The sequence below is a fragment of the Hyperolius riggenbachi genome, chromosome 8 (genome assembly GCF_040937935.1).
Source record: "Hyperolius riggenbachi isolate aHypRig1 chromosome 8, aHypRig1.pri, whole genome shotgun sequence".
Lineage (NCBI taxonomy): Eukaryota > Metazoa > Chordata > Amphibia > Anura > Hyperoliidae > Hyperolius > Hyperolius riggenbachi.
This window is the reverse complement of record NC_090653.1, coordinates 41338015-41355484: the sequence shown is the minus strand read 5'-3', so window position 1 is coordinate 41355484 and position 17470 is coordinate 41338015. Positions and strand designations below refer to the sequence as shown.

The following is a 17470-nucleotide window of genomic DNA, read 5'->3' as shown; positions in this document are numbered from 1 at the left end:
TTTCCAACTGCGTCATTTGTAGGCATATGATTGGGCGACTTTCAGGCTGTGCAAAAATAAGTGCGCCAACACTGGATTATTTGCACCAAAGAGGTGCAGGTAATTCGGAGTCCACAGGGAACAGTTCTCCAAACTCAGCAACATCTACTACTTGAAGCATTATAATTGGCTGACTAATGTAGGTGTAGTATTATTACATCCCAATCATGTTAGCTGAATTTCCTTGTGGACTTTCTCACTGGGTTACCTTGGACGGTTCTTCCATGAAGCAACGTGAGTCGTGCTTCAGAGCAGCAACGATAAAAGGGCAGCAAGAGGGCAGTTTCCTTGCCAAATGTCCCCCTCCTCTCACCCCCGGTCTCCCCCCCCCTAGATGCACAGCACCGCTTAAAGGGACTCGAGGAGTAAAAAAATAACAAAATCGGGACTTACCTGGGGCTTCTCTCCAGCCCACCGTAGGTCTGGTGGTCCCCCGGCGTCCTCCTGGCTCCTCTCCAAGTCCCTCCGCAGAAATTACGTCCGACGACACCAGGGCCGAGTGTCGGGCTGACACTTCCTGAATGTCATCACGTCCGGCCGCTACGTGTCATCACGCCGGCCGGCGTGATAGTACTACGCATGCGCGGCCCTGGTGTTGCCGGTCGTGATTTCTGCTGAAGGGACCGGGGGAGGAGGAGGAGTCGGGAGAGATGCTGGTGGACCTCCCGACTTACGGAGGGCTGGAGGAAAGCCCCAGGTAAGTTCCGATTTGTGGTTTTTTTTTTTTTTTTTTTTGTTTTTTTTACTCCTCGGAGTCCCTTTAACTCGCCTGCTCTGTGTTCCAGCAATGGGATCTCCATCCGCCCATTCCAGCATCCTGTATCCATGGCTACAGCGGTGCCTCTTGTGACTTGTTACGTGCTGCCGGGTCACATGAGGCGCCACTGTAGTCAGAGAGGAAGCAGGACTTCACGTGTAGCTGGTGATCCCATTGCTAATCTGTTGGGAGCGGGGTGAGTGATGCTGTGGGCCATCAGGAGGAAATGCTATCTTGGAGGAAGCAGGAGGGGGGTAAGTGAACGCGCCCAGGGGTCTCCTAAAACCATACTAGCTCAAATAATTCTGAGTTGATGCAAATTTCATGCATTCTACAAAAATCAACCATTAAAACACAATTTTTGCCCTCCATGTTGGCCACACACAGGAAATGCTTGACTTTATGCTGAAATGGTCTTTTGTCTCGGTTACACTGCGGTTACTTGGGGACTGGATAAGGCAGTGTGACTATTAATTCCTCAGCTGGATGCGGCTTGTCTACTGGCTGCTCCGCCTCTCTCAGGATCGCCTTTGAGAAGATTACTGTCTGTTAAATAACAACTTCAGGGATTTGCTTAATCCTTCACAACGGGCTTTTAGCAAATAATAAAAAGCGACAAACGGCGACTTGCTGGATAAATGTGATTTAGCTGCTTGTCCCTGGGCGGGTTGTAAGTAATTGAAATTTAATTTGTTGTGTGTTTGTGATGTTTGCTACTTCTACTTTTATTAAAAACATTGTTTTCTAGCAAAATAGATATATATGGTGGGTAGTGCTGGGTAGCAAAAATAAGATGAACAAAACAATAACCTTTTGGCCTGCCACGGAATGCTGAATTTTATTTATTTTTCTAGTCAAAGCCAAAATAATTTTTCCGATGCTGAATTTTACCAAGTGCATATCTCCCAACTGTACCTTTTTGGAGGGACAGTCCCTCTTTAAGAACCAAATTTCTCTGTCCCACTTTCTTACTCATTTGTCCCTCGCTCAGGCCCGGACTTACATCACAGGAGCCTATAGGCAAAGATGACCTGGTACCTTAGACTTCAGCCTTCATGAACATACAGCCCCCCCCAAAACCACACCCCAAGTGCACTGGCTGTCCCCGCTGTCCCTTCACCCTTATTTCCCTTGCCCATCATAAGTAGCTACAGACATCCCTTAGTATTATGTAGCCACAAGTACCCTCAATATTAAGCAGCTAGAGGTGCCCTTGTATATTAGGTAACTAGAGGAATCTCAGTATTATGTAGATAGAGGTGCCCCTGACTAAAGGGAGATCTTGTCAGTTAATTGGAGAGAGCCGGGTGAGTAACCTCACTTACATTCTCATCAAAACTCTGCATAGAAGGGAGGAAGGAGGGAAACGCTGATGAAGGGGAGTGAGCCGCCTTGCTATCATAAGGTGCCTGTAGGCACGTGCCTACTGTGCCTTATGGTAAATTCGGCCCTGCTCAGGACTGAAGTACAGATCTGTGTAAATATGTGTGTTTTTCGACTGACTGACTGACTGACTCAACTTTATTCCCATCCTTTAAATTGATATTTCTTATTTTCAAATGTTAATGTAAATAAAAATTGGTGATGATAGAGAGAAGCAGTATAGTTTGAATTCTAAAATTGCATCTTTTTTCTTATGAATTTTTAATGGTGTGCATGACTAGAGGTGTGGTGGGGGCGTGGTTAGAGGTGTGGCAGGGGTGTTTTTAAAGTGTCCCTCTTTCTCACCTCCAAAAAGTTGGGCGGTATGCAAGGGTTAAAGGAGAACCTAATACATTAATGGTAGGTCAGCCATCGAATTGATTTTTTTTGTTGTTGTTTTTGTTCCATGCATGGCAAAACTCAGAGAATCATGTGATAGATTAGTGAGACTGATAGCGATCAGGTGCTGCTTCTGTACAGTCTACAGCAGGAAGTGACCGCAGCCAATCAGAGCGTTACACATCTGTCACTCTCTGGATTTGTAGTATTTATACCACAACTAAAATGTTTTGAAAACCAATCCATCACTTGTTAAAGGGCACATGAAGTGAGAGGGAGATGGAGGCTGCCATATTTATTTCCTTTTACACAATGCACATTGCCCGGCTGCCCTGCTGATCCTCAGCCTCTAATGCTGGGCATACACGGCTCGATGTTGCCGCTCGACTCTCCCACCCGATCGATTCAGCAGGCGATTCTCTTATCTTCCGCTTGTTTTTCTTAACTTTTCCCATTGTTCTCCATGCAGAAGCGAGCGTGGAAACGATCGGGCGGTTGATCGGACATGTCGGAAATTATCTATCGAGCCATCTAAATGGCTAAAAACCGAACCGTGTATTCCCAGCATAATACTTCTAGCCATAGACCCTGAACAAGCATGCAGCAGATTAGATGTTTCTGACTGAAATGTGACTGGATTAGCCGCTTGCTTGTTTCTGGTGTGATTCCGACACTACTGCAGCCAAAGAGATCAGCAGGGCTGCCAGGAAACTGGTATTGTATAAAAGAAATACATATGGAATCCTCCCATATACCTCTCAGTTCAGGTGTGCTTTAAAACTTACCACATGCTTCCCGTGACTTCCCCAGCGATGTTTGAATTGCAAAAGAATGACAATTGTAATTTATACCTTTAAAAAAAAAAATGTCCTAATGATGCCATTCTAATAAGTCAGAATGGGCCAATCAAAAATAACAGGGAGTGTATTTTGTCTACTTCCAGGTCATATTGCATACAACCTGCATTACATGGCTCAGTTGATAATATCTGACAGGTCCGATGACCTGCTGGATAGATTCCCCGCTGGCGGGGAATCGAGCGGCTGATTAGGAGCGCCCGCGGGGACGAGCGGGGATCAATCCTGCGGCTAATCGGCCGCCGGATCGACCCATGTATGCCCAGCATTACATTACACAAAACCTACTGTCTACCTTAGGGATGGTCCATGAGATAAAAATTGTTCTGACTTGAATTACGAATGCAAATGTATGAAGAGTCGGATTTGTACTCTTTACCGCCCAAGGCCACTGTCACCAGCTGCCCCCCTTCAGTATAGGTAGTGAGATGACCCTTTCCCTCCAGTATAGGTAGCCAGATGACCCCTCCCCCCCCCTTTCCCTCCAGTATAGGTAGCCAGATGACCCCCCCCCCCCCCTTTCCCTCCAGTATAGGTAGCCAGATGACCCCTCCCCCCCCCTTTCCCCCCAGTATAGGTAGCCAGGTGACCCCTCCCCCTTCCCCCCAGTATAGGTAGCCAGATGACCCCCCCCCCTTTCCCTCCAGTATAGGTAGCCAGATGACCCCTCCCCCCCTTTCCCTCCAGTATAGGTAGCCAGATGACCCCTCCCCCCCCTTTCCCTCCAGTATAGGTAGCCAGATGACTCCCTTCATTCCTTCTTTTCCCACTCCCCTTTCAGTATAGGTAGCCAACTCGCTCTCACACCGCAGCAGCCATCAGTTATCACTCATTTCTCTGCTTGTCTCCAGTGCAGAAGCTTCCTCTTCCTTTCCATCTCCATAGCTGCCCAAGTCCATAGCCGCCGCCCACAATGCAAACCTGCACAGAGAGCAAGGTGGCTGCTGCACAGGCTGCTGGCAGCAGAGTACCACGGTCAGATGCTCGCCTGATCTCCCTGCATTGCAGCATTTGCAGCGGGTAAATGCAGCACCAGTTTAGCCTGCTGCTTTGGTGCCCTTGTTCCTGTGGTGCCCTTGTTCCTGTGGGGCCCTAGGCCATGGTCTCGGTTGCCTTGGCCTAAATCTGGCCCTGAATGTATGCAGCTTGAATCAAATTCCACCTCCATAGGAATTTATCGGTGCGTTTTCCAAGCTGCATACATTTGCACAGAAAATCTGCATACTGCTGCATCAAGCCAGAACTCCATGACCATCCCTAGTCCACTCCTTTCGTTTCAACCTCCATTTCAGTGTCACAGCACTAACATGTTTCCATAGCCCTGTACAATATGACATAATATGATTTCATAAGGTGCATAAGACAAAGATAGTACAAATAAGAATAACAATCCAATTTCAAGAAACCGTAGTCGAGGGAGCCATGGCCTTGCGAGGTTACAATCTAAGGATATGTGTATAGGTGGACAGCTGACAACACTACTAGTATATGAATCATTTATATTTCATTTTTTGATCACAACATAATTTTATACAATAAACCTTGTGACCACACTAAAAGAGACTCTGAAGCGAGAATAAATCTTGCTTCAGACCTCATAGTTAGCAGGGGCATGTGTGCCCCTGCTAAAACGCCGCTATCGCGCGGCTAAACGGGGGTCCCTTACCCCCCGAAATCCCCTCCGTGCAGCCGGGGATCTCTTCCTGGTTGAGGCAGGGCTAACCACCGCAGCCCTGCCCCACGCGCGTCTGTCAGCACGTATCTCCGCCTCTCCCCCGCCCCTCTCAGTCTTCCTTCACTGAGAGGGGCGGGGGAGAGGCGGCGATGCGCCGCTGACAGACGGCTCTGAGAGGCAGGGCTGCAGCCGTTAGCCCTGCCTGAAGAGCAGCAAAATCTATGACCAATTTGGTCGTTGATTTTGCGGGAGGGGTTTGGGGGTGAAGGGACCCCCGTTTAGCCGCGGGATAGCGGCGTTTTAGCAGGGGCACACGTGCCCCTGCTAACTATGAGCTCTGAAGCGAGAATTATTCTCTCTTCAGTGTCTCTTTAAAGAGGAGCTGTCAGCCATACTATCTCAGGAAAAAAAAACAAATATATAAGTAGATAAATACTTGCTCTACGTACATAACACATGTATTGCACTGTCTACGATTCCTTTGAATTTTATAAAGGAAAAGTAGAGAATCCTATTCTAGACAGTTTCTATATTTACTGTGGCTATCTTGAAGCCAGTCGTGATGTAATATCCGCCCTTAGTCTGCTCTGCCTGATTTGCCCGCCCTCCACTATAGAACGTGCATTGTTTCAGCCTGAGAAATTTTGGCCAATCGGAGAGGAACAGAGGTTTTGGAGGGGAAAACAGGAGGGAAAGAGGCTTCAGCCAATCAGGCTGCATTAGTTAAGACTGAGGGGAAGTAGAGAAGCAAAAAAAGACAACCCAGCATGCCCTGCAACTTCTCTTTTGTGTAACAAATTTTCTGTGTACCAAATAAGTCATGTAAACTGGGGAATGATAATTTATCAACAAGAAAAGTAATAGTGATTTTAACTTTTGGATTGCCTGGTTAGCAACCTTATTACTTGTTTACCAGATAAAAATAATTGATTTTTTTATTTTATGCCTGACAGTTACACTTTTTAAACAGAGGTACACAAACACTCAACAGACTTACTTAATGTTTGCTCTGGGTGAAAGTTTAAGGAAGGATCATTTTATAGACACACTGTTTCGGCTACTCCCTGCTCTGTTGTATCAAGGGCCGGAGGAATGTCAGGAGGGGACAACAGCAATCTTAAACACACTGGGATGGATTTACCATAAGGCACTGTAGGCATGTGCCTACAGGCGCTTGATGATGGAAAGGCAATGCAAGCCCCTCCCCTAGTGCCTCCCGCCCTCCTTCCCTATGCAGAGTGCCAAGAAGAGCGTAAATGAGAGGTTACCGGTACTTACCCTGCTCTCTGAATTCCACTCTGAGATCTCCCTTCTCACCTCTAGCTACTTAATATTGAGGGTACTTCTGGCTACCTAATACTAAGGGGTACCTGTAGCTACCTATGACGGGCAAGGGAAGTAAGGGAGAAGTGACAGCTGGGAAAGCCAGCACACTTGCGGTGCGGTTCGGCAGAGTTTTTAGGTTCATGGAGGGCGAAGTCTACGGTGCCAGGACATCTGTGCCTATAGGCTCCTGTCATATAAATCCAGGCCTGGGTACACACTTTTAATTATGATTGGCCAATCGCTTATCAATTTTACCAGCTCCATGTACTAAGGGTTTACCTACAAAATCTGTATTCAATATCTGTTCACCCTCATACTGCATGGAGATGGTGAAATTGGTTAGTGATTGGCCACTCATAATTGAAAGAGTGTACCAGGCCTTAGAATAGTGTTTTTTGTTTTTTTTCCCAATATTGATCCATCCCCAGAATGGCAATAAGCTTGATAACGGAATACAGGATATAGAACCCAAATCGTTGATAGAACACCTTTCATGGGCCAGATGTCTGGCAAACTGCACTATGGGCCATATCCCCCTTTCCTATCTGGATTCAGCTGGTGGGCAGGTTAGTCCTATGGGATGCTCAATGTAGAAATAATCGATGCTAGGCTACATTTTCCAGCATACCTGTTCTGTAGCAGAAATTATGATCTGCATGAGGAGGCGGGACTTCTAGATCACAGGAAGTAGATGATGATGCGATTGCAAGACCTAAGTCTAATGGGGAACTACTAATGGTGGCCACTAATGATCCAATCTTTTTCACCCAATCTTACCATTTCTATGTAATATAAGGGAACTGACTAAATTATCCATTCAATATATTCACTCAATTTACCCTCCTACTACATAGATTTGATAAAATTGGATGAAAAAGTTTGGATCATGATTGGCCTTAAAGAGAATCTGTACTCTAAAATTTTTACAGCAAAAAACATACCATTCTATTCATGATGTTCTCCTGGGCCCCTCTGTGCTGTTTCTGCCACTCTCTGCTGCAATCCTGGCTTGTAATTGCCAGTTTTAGGCAATGTTTACAAACAAACTAACCAGCTTGTGATAGGCTCACCTAAGCAGAGTGTGTGAGTCATACAGAGCCTGCAAGGGGCCTGGAGGGGGTGTGTATCGCTTCTATCCAATCACAAGCAGCCCTGCACATTCCACACATTCCAGCCTTATCCCGACAGAGCCGACAGAAGAGAGAAGATTAGATCATATAACCGAGATAACACAGCCACTGTGCAATTAGGAAAAGCTGCAGTAAGCCAGAGCACATTAGAACAGGCAAAGGAACTTATAGGATAGAAGACATAAGGCTGAAAATTTTGTTACAGAGTCTCTTTAAGGAAGTCAGAACAGGTCTTTTAGCATGAATATCTATCGTAGAGCTCTGTGGAAGACCAAAGGGTAATCCAGCCAACTAGTGATCACTGATAGAAGTGCCAGTTCTAGGCGGGGTAATCCTTTAACTTTCTTTCTTTCAGGTGTGCAGAAGTCAAGTCTCTCGCTCTCATCGTATTCAGGAAACGATAAACTGGCTGCAGACCCGGCTAAAGGCGTCTCAGGGGCCTGGGAACCCCTCCAGTCACCAGGTACAGATCTCTTATTATTTTGATTTATGAAGCGCCTGCATATTCTGTGGTGTTGTACAAAGTAAGAGTGGCATACATAATACAGACCATAGTATAGACAAAATATAAACACTGGTACAAAAGACAGACTTGCCAAAAATAGTACTAGTACACTTGGCAAACATTCACTTTCATGAGAAATTGATCAGAAAAACGATCGAAAATCAGATTGGACCTGTTGGAAATCATCTATCGAACCATCTATCTGCCAAAAAACTCTCATGGTGTATTCCGAACATAATTAAATGGGGAGAAAACAGAATAGGGTGATATACAGTATATACCTAGAGGAAGTGTATATTTACTAAGGAGTAACTTGGCCAGAGGTTGAAGGGGGGGAGGGGGTGTAATGGCCTAAATTAGAACGTATGCTTGAGCTTTGAGGGAGCATTAAAAGATTTCAAAGATTGGAGAGTGACGGTTGTGCTGTAGAAGGGCATTCAAGAGGAGGGGTGAAGTCTTGTATACGTGAATGCGGGGAGGTTATTCTAGAGGAGGACAAACAAACTTTGTGTGCAGATCTAAAATTGCGGTTGGGCTGGTATCTGGAAACTAAGGAAATGTACAGGGAGAGATTGTGGAGCTTGACAGAGAGCGGCAGCAGAGGAAGACCGAGAAGAGCGATGAAAGTCTAGCAGCCGAGTTCAGCACAGATTGGAGGGGTGCCAGCCTGTTATAATGGCACAGTGAATGGGAATGCTGCTTCTTATGAAACTCTGATGTGTGGCACTTGCAGCTTCTGTTTCCTATTGCCACAAACCACCAAATGGGCATCCTAGACCTGATTTTTAGTTTTTAAGCACACTTTAAGTGAGAGGGACATGGAGGCTGACATATTTATTTCTAGTTAAACAATGCCCATTCCCTGGCTGTCCTGCTGATCCTCTGCTTCTAATACTTTTATCCATAGACCCTGAACAAGCATGCAGATGAATGAAAATTGCTAGATTAGGCTAGATTTTCTCCCATCGTCCTCCAGGATGGCTGCTGCTGAGACATTGCTTGTCCCTCCCCGAACGGAAACACCTGTAAGAGTAATCAATTTAAAAGAACCCGCCCTTATATAAGGACTCCTCCTCCCTCACCAACTCAGTTTTTGTTTGTTTCCCATCACCTGAGGATACACCTGTAGACCTTTCTTGTTTTAAGGCATAGGTTGGCCTGGGGCGCCTATGTTGTCAGGCAGGGGTTTTTCCTGGATGGCGGTGGAAACTGTGAGTAGGATGCCCCAGTTTTAACCTGTGTGCGGTGGGGGCGGAATGTTACCTGGCTGCAGGTTGTCCAAAAGGATCACCGCCATTACCGCCCTTCTTGCTGCGTCCATGTGTTACAGAGCAGCTAGAGATGTCAGAAGTTATGACATAGGATCTCCTGGTCCCGCAGGTGTCACTTCTGCTAGCCGCTGTTTGGCCAATGAAGACAGGAAGTGGGGCGGTGTCTTCTGAAGCCAAGAGAAGCGCGAATTCCGTGCTCTCTACACGTGGGACGCCAGCGACGCTGCCATGGAGCAGAAGCAGTCCTCCGCAACAGCAGCCTCTGATGCCCGACCGAGACTCTCTCTCGGAGGAATTGGCATAGGTACATATATGAGAAAACGATTGCTATCTATAAATACCTCTAGCAAAATGTTTTCTGAGCAGTGACTCTTCTTTCACGGTTTTGCAAAAACTTGCACAGCAACAGCCTGAGAGATAGAGATGCCAAAAGTGTAACATTAGATTACATGATAAGAAATGGAACTGCTCCTCACGTTCTCCACTATGCTGGAAGATGGGATCACAGACAATAGGCATCCCAGCCTGTTCCAGCAGCAAAGGTGAGTGCACTGATGGTGCATTTTTTGCAGGAATATACACTCCTATGGTGAGATTGCAGTGTGATTTCCCCTGTGTTTTACCTTTTCCCTTTCCCTCTATAACCTAGCAAGCTAAAGGTGCATGCAAAGCAGAGGGGGTATCGGATAGGGTTGGAGAAGCTAATATCTTAGAAATGTTGCTACTGCAACATTGGGCTTCCCCAGCAATATAACAAAGAATTGTCAAGCCTGCACGAAATCTGTGGTAACTAGTGGTTGACAATTTACATAAACAGCTAATGGAAACTTTCAGGGTAATAAGGAATCCCTGAGCAGTTTCAGGGAGTTATTGGTTTCCCATTTTTGATTGTCAGGCTTGCAGTAAACCTATGCTAGCTGTAGAGACTGAGGATTGTTTGCAGGAATATGCACTTGATTGATTGTTAGTGTTTTTCCCTTGTATGGTTTATAATTTCCCTTATCCTCTGTGTCCATGCAATGTAACAGTGGGTGCAAAGCATGAGTGAAGGGGAATTGTTGCCATTGCGGCAGTATGTTTCCCCAGGGTTATAATAAGATTGGTCAAGCCTGAACTGGAGCGATGGTGATTGACAATCTATGTAAATGAGAAATAGAACTTTTCAGGAAGTGAAACTCTGGGTAGTTTCAAGGAGTTCTTTTTTCTTTCAGATCTGTTTTGCATTTGCATTAGTTCGGATCTGTTTTGCATTTGCATTTGTGTCAGATCTGTTTTGCATTTGCATTTGTGTCAGATCTGTTTGCATTTCCATTGGTTCAGATATGTTTGCATTGGTCAGATCTGTTTTGCATTTGCATTGGTGTCAGATCTGTTTTGCATTTGCATTGGTGTCAGATCTGTTTTGCATTGCATTGGTGTCAGATCTGGTTTGCATTTACATTGGTGTCAGATCTGGTTTGCATTAGTTCAGATCTGTTTTGCATTGGCATTGGTTCAGATCTGTTTTGCATTTGCATTGGTTCAGATCTGTTTTGCAATGGCATTGGTTCAGAACTGTTTTGCATTGGTTCAGAACTGTTTTGCATTTGCATTTGTGTCAGATCTGTTTTGCATTGGCATTGGTTCAGATCTGTTTTGCATTTGTTAAGAACTGTTTCGCATTTGCATTTGTGTCAGATCTGTTTTGCTTTTGCATTTGTGTCAGATCTGTTTGCATTTCCATTGGTTCAGATATGTTTGCATTGGTCAGATCTGTTTTGCATTTGCATTGGTGTCAGATCTGGTTTACATTTACATTGGTGTCAGATCTGGTTTGCATTTACATTGGTGTCAGATCTGGTTTGCATTTACATTGGTGTCAGATCTGTTTTGCATTAGTTCAGATCTGTTTTGCATTGGCATTGGTTCAGATCTGTTTTGCATTTGCATTGGTTCAGATCTGTTTTGTATTAGTTCAGATCTGTTTTGCATTAGCATTGGTTCAGATCTGTTTTGCATTGGCATTGGTTCAGATCTGCTTGCATTGGTCCAGATCTGTTTTGCACTTGCATTGGTTCAGATCTGTTTTGCACTTGCATTGGTTCAGATCTGTTTTGCATTTGCATTGGTTCAGATCTGTTTTGCACTTGCATTGGTTCAGATCTGTTGTGCATTTGCATTGGTGTCAGATCTATTTTTGCATTTGCATTGGTGTCAGATCTGTTCTGCATTGGCATTGGTTCAGATCTGTGTTGCATTTCATTGGTTCAGATCTCTTTTGCATTGGTGTCAGATCTGCTTTGCATTGGCACAGATCTGTTTTGCATTTGCATTGGTGTCAGATCTGTTTTGCATTTGCATTGGTGTCAGATCTGTTCGGCTTTTGCATTGGTGTCAGATCTGTTTGGCTTTTGCATTGGTGTCAGATCTGTTTTGCATTTGCATTGGTTCAAATATGTTTTGCTTTTGCATTGGTATCCAATCTGTTTTGCATTTGCGTTAGTTCAGATCTGTTTTGCTTTTGCATTGGTGTCAGATCTGTTTAGCTTTGAATTTGTTTCAGATCTATTTTGCATTTTGCTTTGGTTCTAGACCTGTTAGCATCTGTATTGGTCTCAGATCTGTTTCGCTTATGCGTTGGTCTCAGATCTGTTTCGCTTATGCGTTGGTCTCAGATCTGTTTCGCTTATGCGTTGATCTCAGATCGGTCTCGCTTATGCGTTGGTCTCAGATCGGTTTCGCTTATGCGTTGGTCTCAGATCGGTTTCGCTTATGCGTTGGTCTCAGATCGGTTTTCGCTTATGCGTTGGTCTCAGATCAGTTTCGCTTATGCGTTGGTCTCAGATCGGTTTCGTTTATGCGTTGGTCTCAGATCGGTTTCGCTTATGCGTTGGTCTCAGATCGGTTTCGCTTATGCGTTGGTCTCAGATCGGTTTCGCTTATGCGTTGGTCTCAGATCGGTTTCGCTTATGCGTTGGTCTCAGATCAGTTTCGCTTATGCGTTGGTCTCAGATCAGTTTCGCTTATGCGTTGGTCTCAGATCGGTTTCGCTTATGCGTTGGTCTCAGATCGGTTTCGCTTATGCGTTGGTCTCAGATCGGTTTCGCTTATGCGTTGGTCTCAGATCGGTTTCGCTTATGCGTTGGTCTCAGATCGGTTTCGCTTATGCGTTGGTCTCAGATCGGTTTCGCTTATGCGTTGGTCTCAGATCGGTTTCGCTTATGCGTTGGTCTCAGATCGGTTTCGCTTATGCGTTGGTCTCAGATCGGTTTCGCTTATGCGTTGGTCTCAGATCGGTTTCGCTTATGCGTTGGTCTCAGGTCGGTTTCGCTTATGCGTTGGTCTCAGGTCGGTTTCGCTTTGGCGTTGGTCTCAGATCTGTTTTGCTTTGGCGTTGGTCTCAGATCTGTTTTGCTTTGGCGTTTGTCTGAAATGTTTTTCATGTGTTGCAGATCTGTTTTGCCTTTGCGTTGGGTTCAGATCTGTTTACCTTTTTGATACGAAGGTGGAGGTTTTCTGCTCTCTCCACCCATCGGTGTCAGGGAACAGATTGGATGAGTTATTAGTGGACTGGCTGAGCGGTCTCCTCTACACATTTCCACCATTCAACTTCACTCCCAAGGTGCTGAGAAAGATGGAGGTTGAAGGGCAACAGTGATATTCATAGGTCCCTGGTGGCTGAGAAGGGCATGGTTCCTTATCTGTTGTCTCTAGCCCTGAAAGGCCCATGGCATCTGGGAAAGACAAGACCTGTTAGTTCAGGGGTCAAATGTTCACCCTACTCTCCAGATGTAAAGTTGATAGCCTGGGCATTGAGGAAAGAATCCTGGTTAAGACTGGTTTTGTAAAGAGGTGGCATCTACTTTGGTTAACTGCAGAAAGATTTCCACAACGAGGAAATATGCAAAATTCGGAACGCATATTCTTCCTGAAAGGAAAGGAATAATATACAGACGGAGGACCTTAAGATTATTTTGGGAATTTTTACAGAGTGAAATTGATATGGAGCTGAAGGTAAGCGCCCTAAGAGCCCACATATCGGCCTTATTGGGTTTTCTTCATACACAATTGTCTAAGAAGGGTTTTGTTAACTCTTATTTTCAGTAGCGAATTTCCGACCAATGCCAGGGAAATTAGTTCCCCCTTGGGATTTATCTTTAATTCTAAATTTCTTGACTTCTGATAAATTTGAACCTATTGCTCAGACCCCTTTAAAGAATCTAACATTAAAAGTAGCAATAACGTCAGCTAGAAGAATTGGGGATATTCAGGCACTATCCATTAACGTCCTTTTGATATGGTTATTCATTCAGAATTGCGTTCAGACCTGACCTAGTCTATCTTCCAAAGATCTCTTCATCTTCTTTCATCGTTCACAGGAGATTGTTTTACCGTCTTCTTCTCCCAAGCCGCAGGATGCTAGAGGAGCAGTGAAACAGATTAATGTGAGAAGAGCTATCATAGTTTATTTAGAAAGGACAGCTCGGTGGAGAAGATCTAGCCATTTATTTGTATCATATATGGGAGCCTCAAAGGGATTGCAGGCATCAAGAAGCGCCATAGCTAGACGGGTTAAGGAGCTAATAGGTTGGGCTTACAGGGAATCGCAGGAAATATTCCATACTAGAATTGCGACACATTCTACTCTATCCTTGGCAGCCTCTTGGGCAGAGAGGTCGTGAGCAAGCCTGGAACAGATATGTAAAGCAGCTACCTGGTCGTCACACACAACTTTTGTGAAACGCTACAGAGTTGAACTACTGTTAAGCCAGGTTCAGAGTTTCTTTTGGAAGAAAGTATTACAAGCCATCATCCCTCCCTAATGAAAATTTCTCGCTGGTCTCAGCAGCAGCCATCCTGGAGGACGATGGTAGAAAACCCCAGCTGCTTACCTGTAGCCGTGTTTCGGCGAGTCCTCCAGGATGGCTCCTGAGTTCCCATCAGTGTTGCCAACTCATCCCTTTAATTACTGACACATATGAATTATACAGGTTTTGTGGCTAGGTAGATGCAGTTAAGGCACTGATTATGTGCAAATAGCCCCAGAACCTGTATAACTTAGATGTGTCAGTAATTAAAGGGATGAGTTGGCAACACTGGTTCCCATCCCTATTGTAATATAGTTGCTAAGTTTAATTTATGTTAAAGGTGATATACTCTTAATAACTGAGTTGGTGAGGGAGGAGGAGTCCTTATATAAGGGCGGGTTCTTTTAAATTGATTACTCTTACAGGTGTTTCCGTTCGGGGAGGGACAAGCAATATCTCAGCAGCAGCCATCCTGGAGGACTCGCCGAAACACGGCTACAGGTAAGCAGCTGGGGTTATCCACATGCTTGTTTCAGGTGTGTGAGACACACTACTGCAACGAAAGAGATCAGCAGGACTGCCAGACAAAGTACATTGTTTAACGCAAACCTCAAGCCTACTTAAAGTGGACCCAAATTAAAAATACAAGATTTCAAAATAAAATCTATTTTCTAAATTATAATAATAAATATCAGCCTTTTTTCAGCTGCATGATGACAAATATAAAATATTTTACATTTATTGGAGGATCCCCTCCCTTCCTTTCATATTGCCGGCAAACTGGTGGAGTAGATGGTGTCCGGCAAAGGAGGAATTGCTAATGGCTGCCACCTGTATAACTCTAGTTATGAAAAGAGAAGGGTGAAAAGCATGCACTGAAATGCTCATAGGCTTGAAGGAGTGTTTATTTATCTTTGTATGTGTCAGAGTAGTGCAACTAAATATTTTGAATTAAAAAAATGTTTGGTTTGGGTCCGCTTTAAATTAAAAAACAGATGCCTACCTAAGGAGGTGGAAGGCTCTGGGTCCTATAGAGCCTTCCTGTTCCTCCTACAGTTCCACCCCCAAGTGTTCAAATCTAAATCTCCAGCCACGGTGGGACGCTGAGTGCTCCCAAAGATGGGCTGCTCCGTACTTCGCATGCGGGAGCACAGTAGCACACAGTCTTGCATGCGCACTACAAAGCGTCCCGTCTTCAGGAGCCCTCAGGCTCCCGAACACTTCTGAAGCCTCCAGCGGTAGAAGTGAGGCTAAGTTCACAGTGGGACGTTAAAGTTGCACGTTAAAACAGCATTTAACGCAGAATAACTCACTGCAATGAAAAATCAATGCCCCATTCACAGTGCACACGTTACGTTAGTGACTAACGCTGCACGTTAAGTAAAAGTACTGCATGCAGTGCGTTATACACGTTATTAGCTGCGTTGGACTGTTTGCACATGCTCAGTAATGACTTGGATGCATACTTTTCATTGCCTGTATTTTTTACTGTATCTGCTGTATGCGACGGTAACGCTGCGTTGCCACTTTTTGGGCGCGTTGCGTTGTAAGCTTGCGGTGCGACTTTAACGTGGCATCAAAACGCAACGTCCCACTGTGAATCTAGCCTGAGCCATCTCTGACCTATCAGTTGTAGACTGCTAACGGTGGAGCCAGAGCTGCAACACGTGGATCATAGGAGGAATGGTAAGGCTCTATAGGACCCAGAGCCTTCCCTCTCCCTAGGTAAGTATCTGTTTTTTATTTTAATTAGGCTTCAGGTTCACTTTAAAAGGAAATAAATATGGCCGCCTCCATGTACCTTTCACTTCGGGTTTCCTTTAAATGTGTACAAAGCCTCAGAGACGTGTACTGCATTCTTTGATGGGTAAGCAGTGGAAGGCCTGGGACTGCTGTCACACCATTATACTTTGGGAAGCATATCGGTTATTAATAAAGTTGGCCACATACCATACAGTTGCAATCAATTTTTCTGACTGATTGTAACACTTTGGAAATCTGACCAATGCAGCACACACCTGTGTTAAATTTTTACCCAATTATGAAAAAGATGATTGAAAACTTAGAAAAAATATTGCTTAGATCTCTACATCAAATAAGTGACAATCTACCACACACCATACAATTTTGATAAAAATTGATCAGAAAAATCCAGCATTCCTGATCTTTTACCGAATAAAAACAGGAAAATCGATTTCTCGAATGAATTGAAAAAAGCTTTTAATTTTTCAGGACAACCGATCGCAACTATCGAATTGGTGTAAAATTGGATATTTTAACGAGTTCGGCCTATCTGGACGAGCTTCCTCGTCCAGATAGACACTGCTGCTCCCGCCGCATGGTGCGCGCGATCAGCCGCGCTCCCGCCGCCCGCCACTAGCCCCCCGATCAGTGAATGGGAATATAATTCCCATTCACCGATCTAACTTCCCCGCAGAAAAACCGACGCTTTCTAGTGAGAGAGCGCGGTATTTCTGCCCCCCAGGAAACTTCTCCGTGTTCTTTAGTTCCTGCATCCAGGACTTTTTCTACTGTGGCCATCTTGTGGCCAAATAGTAAACTGCACCCACATACATTTTTAATGAAACAATTCTATTATGTTACATTTAAAATTAGCAGTTTCCCTCCCACACCAAAAATTACCCACATACATTTTTTATTAAAAAAAAAAATACAATAAAAAAACAACATAAATAGTTACCCAAGGGTCTGAACTTTTTAAATATGCATGTCAAGAGAGTATGTTATTATAATATTTAAAATTATTAGCTTATAAAAAGGTGATGGACGCAAATTGAAAAAATGCACCTTTATTTCTAAATGAAATATCGTCACCATAAATTGTGATAGGGACATCGTTTAAACGATGAAATAACCGGGTCAGATGGGCAAATAAAATACATGAGTTTTAATTACGGTAGAGTATAATAATTTCAAACTATAATGGCCAAAAACTGAGAAATAATAAACATTTATTTTATTTCTTAATCTTCCTGTTAAAATGAATTTAGAAAAAAATAATTCTTAGCAAAATGTACTACCCAAAGAAAGCCTAATTAGTGGCGGAAAAAACAAGATATAGATCAATTCATTGTGATAAGTAGCAACAAAGTTATAGGCGAATGAATGGGAGGTGAACATTGCTCGGATGCATGAGATTTTCGGCACTGCGGTGCTGAACCGGTTAATTGTATGGTGTGTGGCCAGCAAACTGATGTTTTGCATTGACCTCTTGCAGACTGGCAACTGAGAGGATTACACAGTGCATTGCAGAGATGTCTGTTATAAATCTGAACTAGGGGCAAAACTAGACTTAGTAGGGGCCCCCCCCCCCCCTGCAAAAATGCAGGTCACGTGATCGT

At 44.4% G+C, this 17470-nt stretch overlaps 1 protein-coding gene across 2 annotated transcripts in view; it reads left to right on the top strand.

The window, feature by feature from the left end:
- LOC137528103 (cingulin-like protein 1) overlaps positions 1 to 17470 on the top strand; it is a 52192-nt gene that overhangs the window by 13886 nt on the left and 20836 nt on the right. Inside the window, exon 3 of one of the 2 annotated variants that reach the window (XM_068249384.1) lies at positions 7901 to 8008. The exons of the other annotated variant lie outside the window; for it this stretch is intronic. Coding sequence (XP_068105485.1) covers positions 7901 to 8008 — 108 coding nt within the window. The remainder of the gene's footprint in view (positions 1 to 7900; positions 8009 to 17470) is intronic. 2 annotated transcript variants of the gene reach the window in all.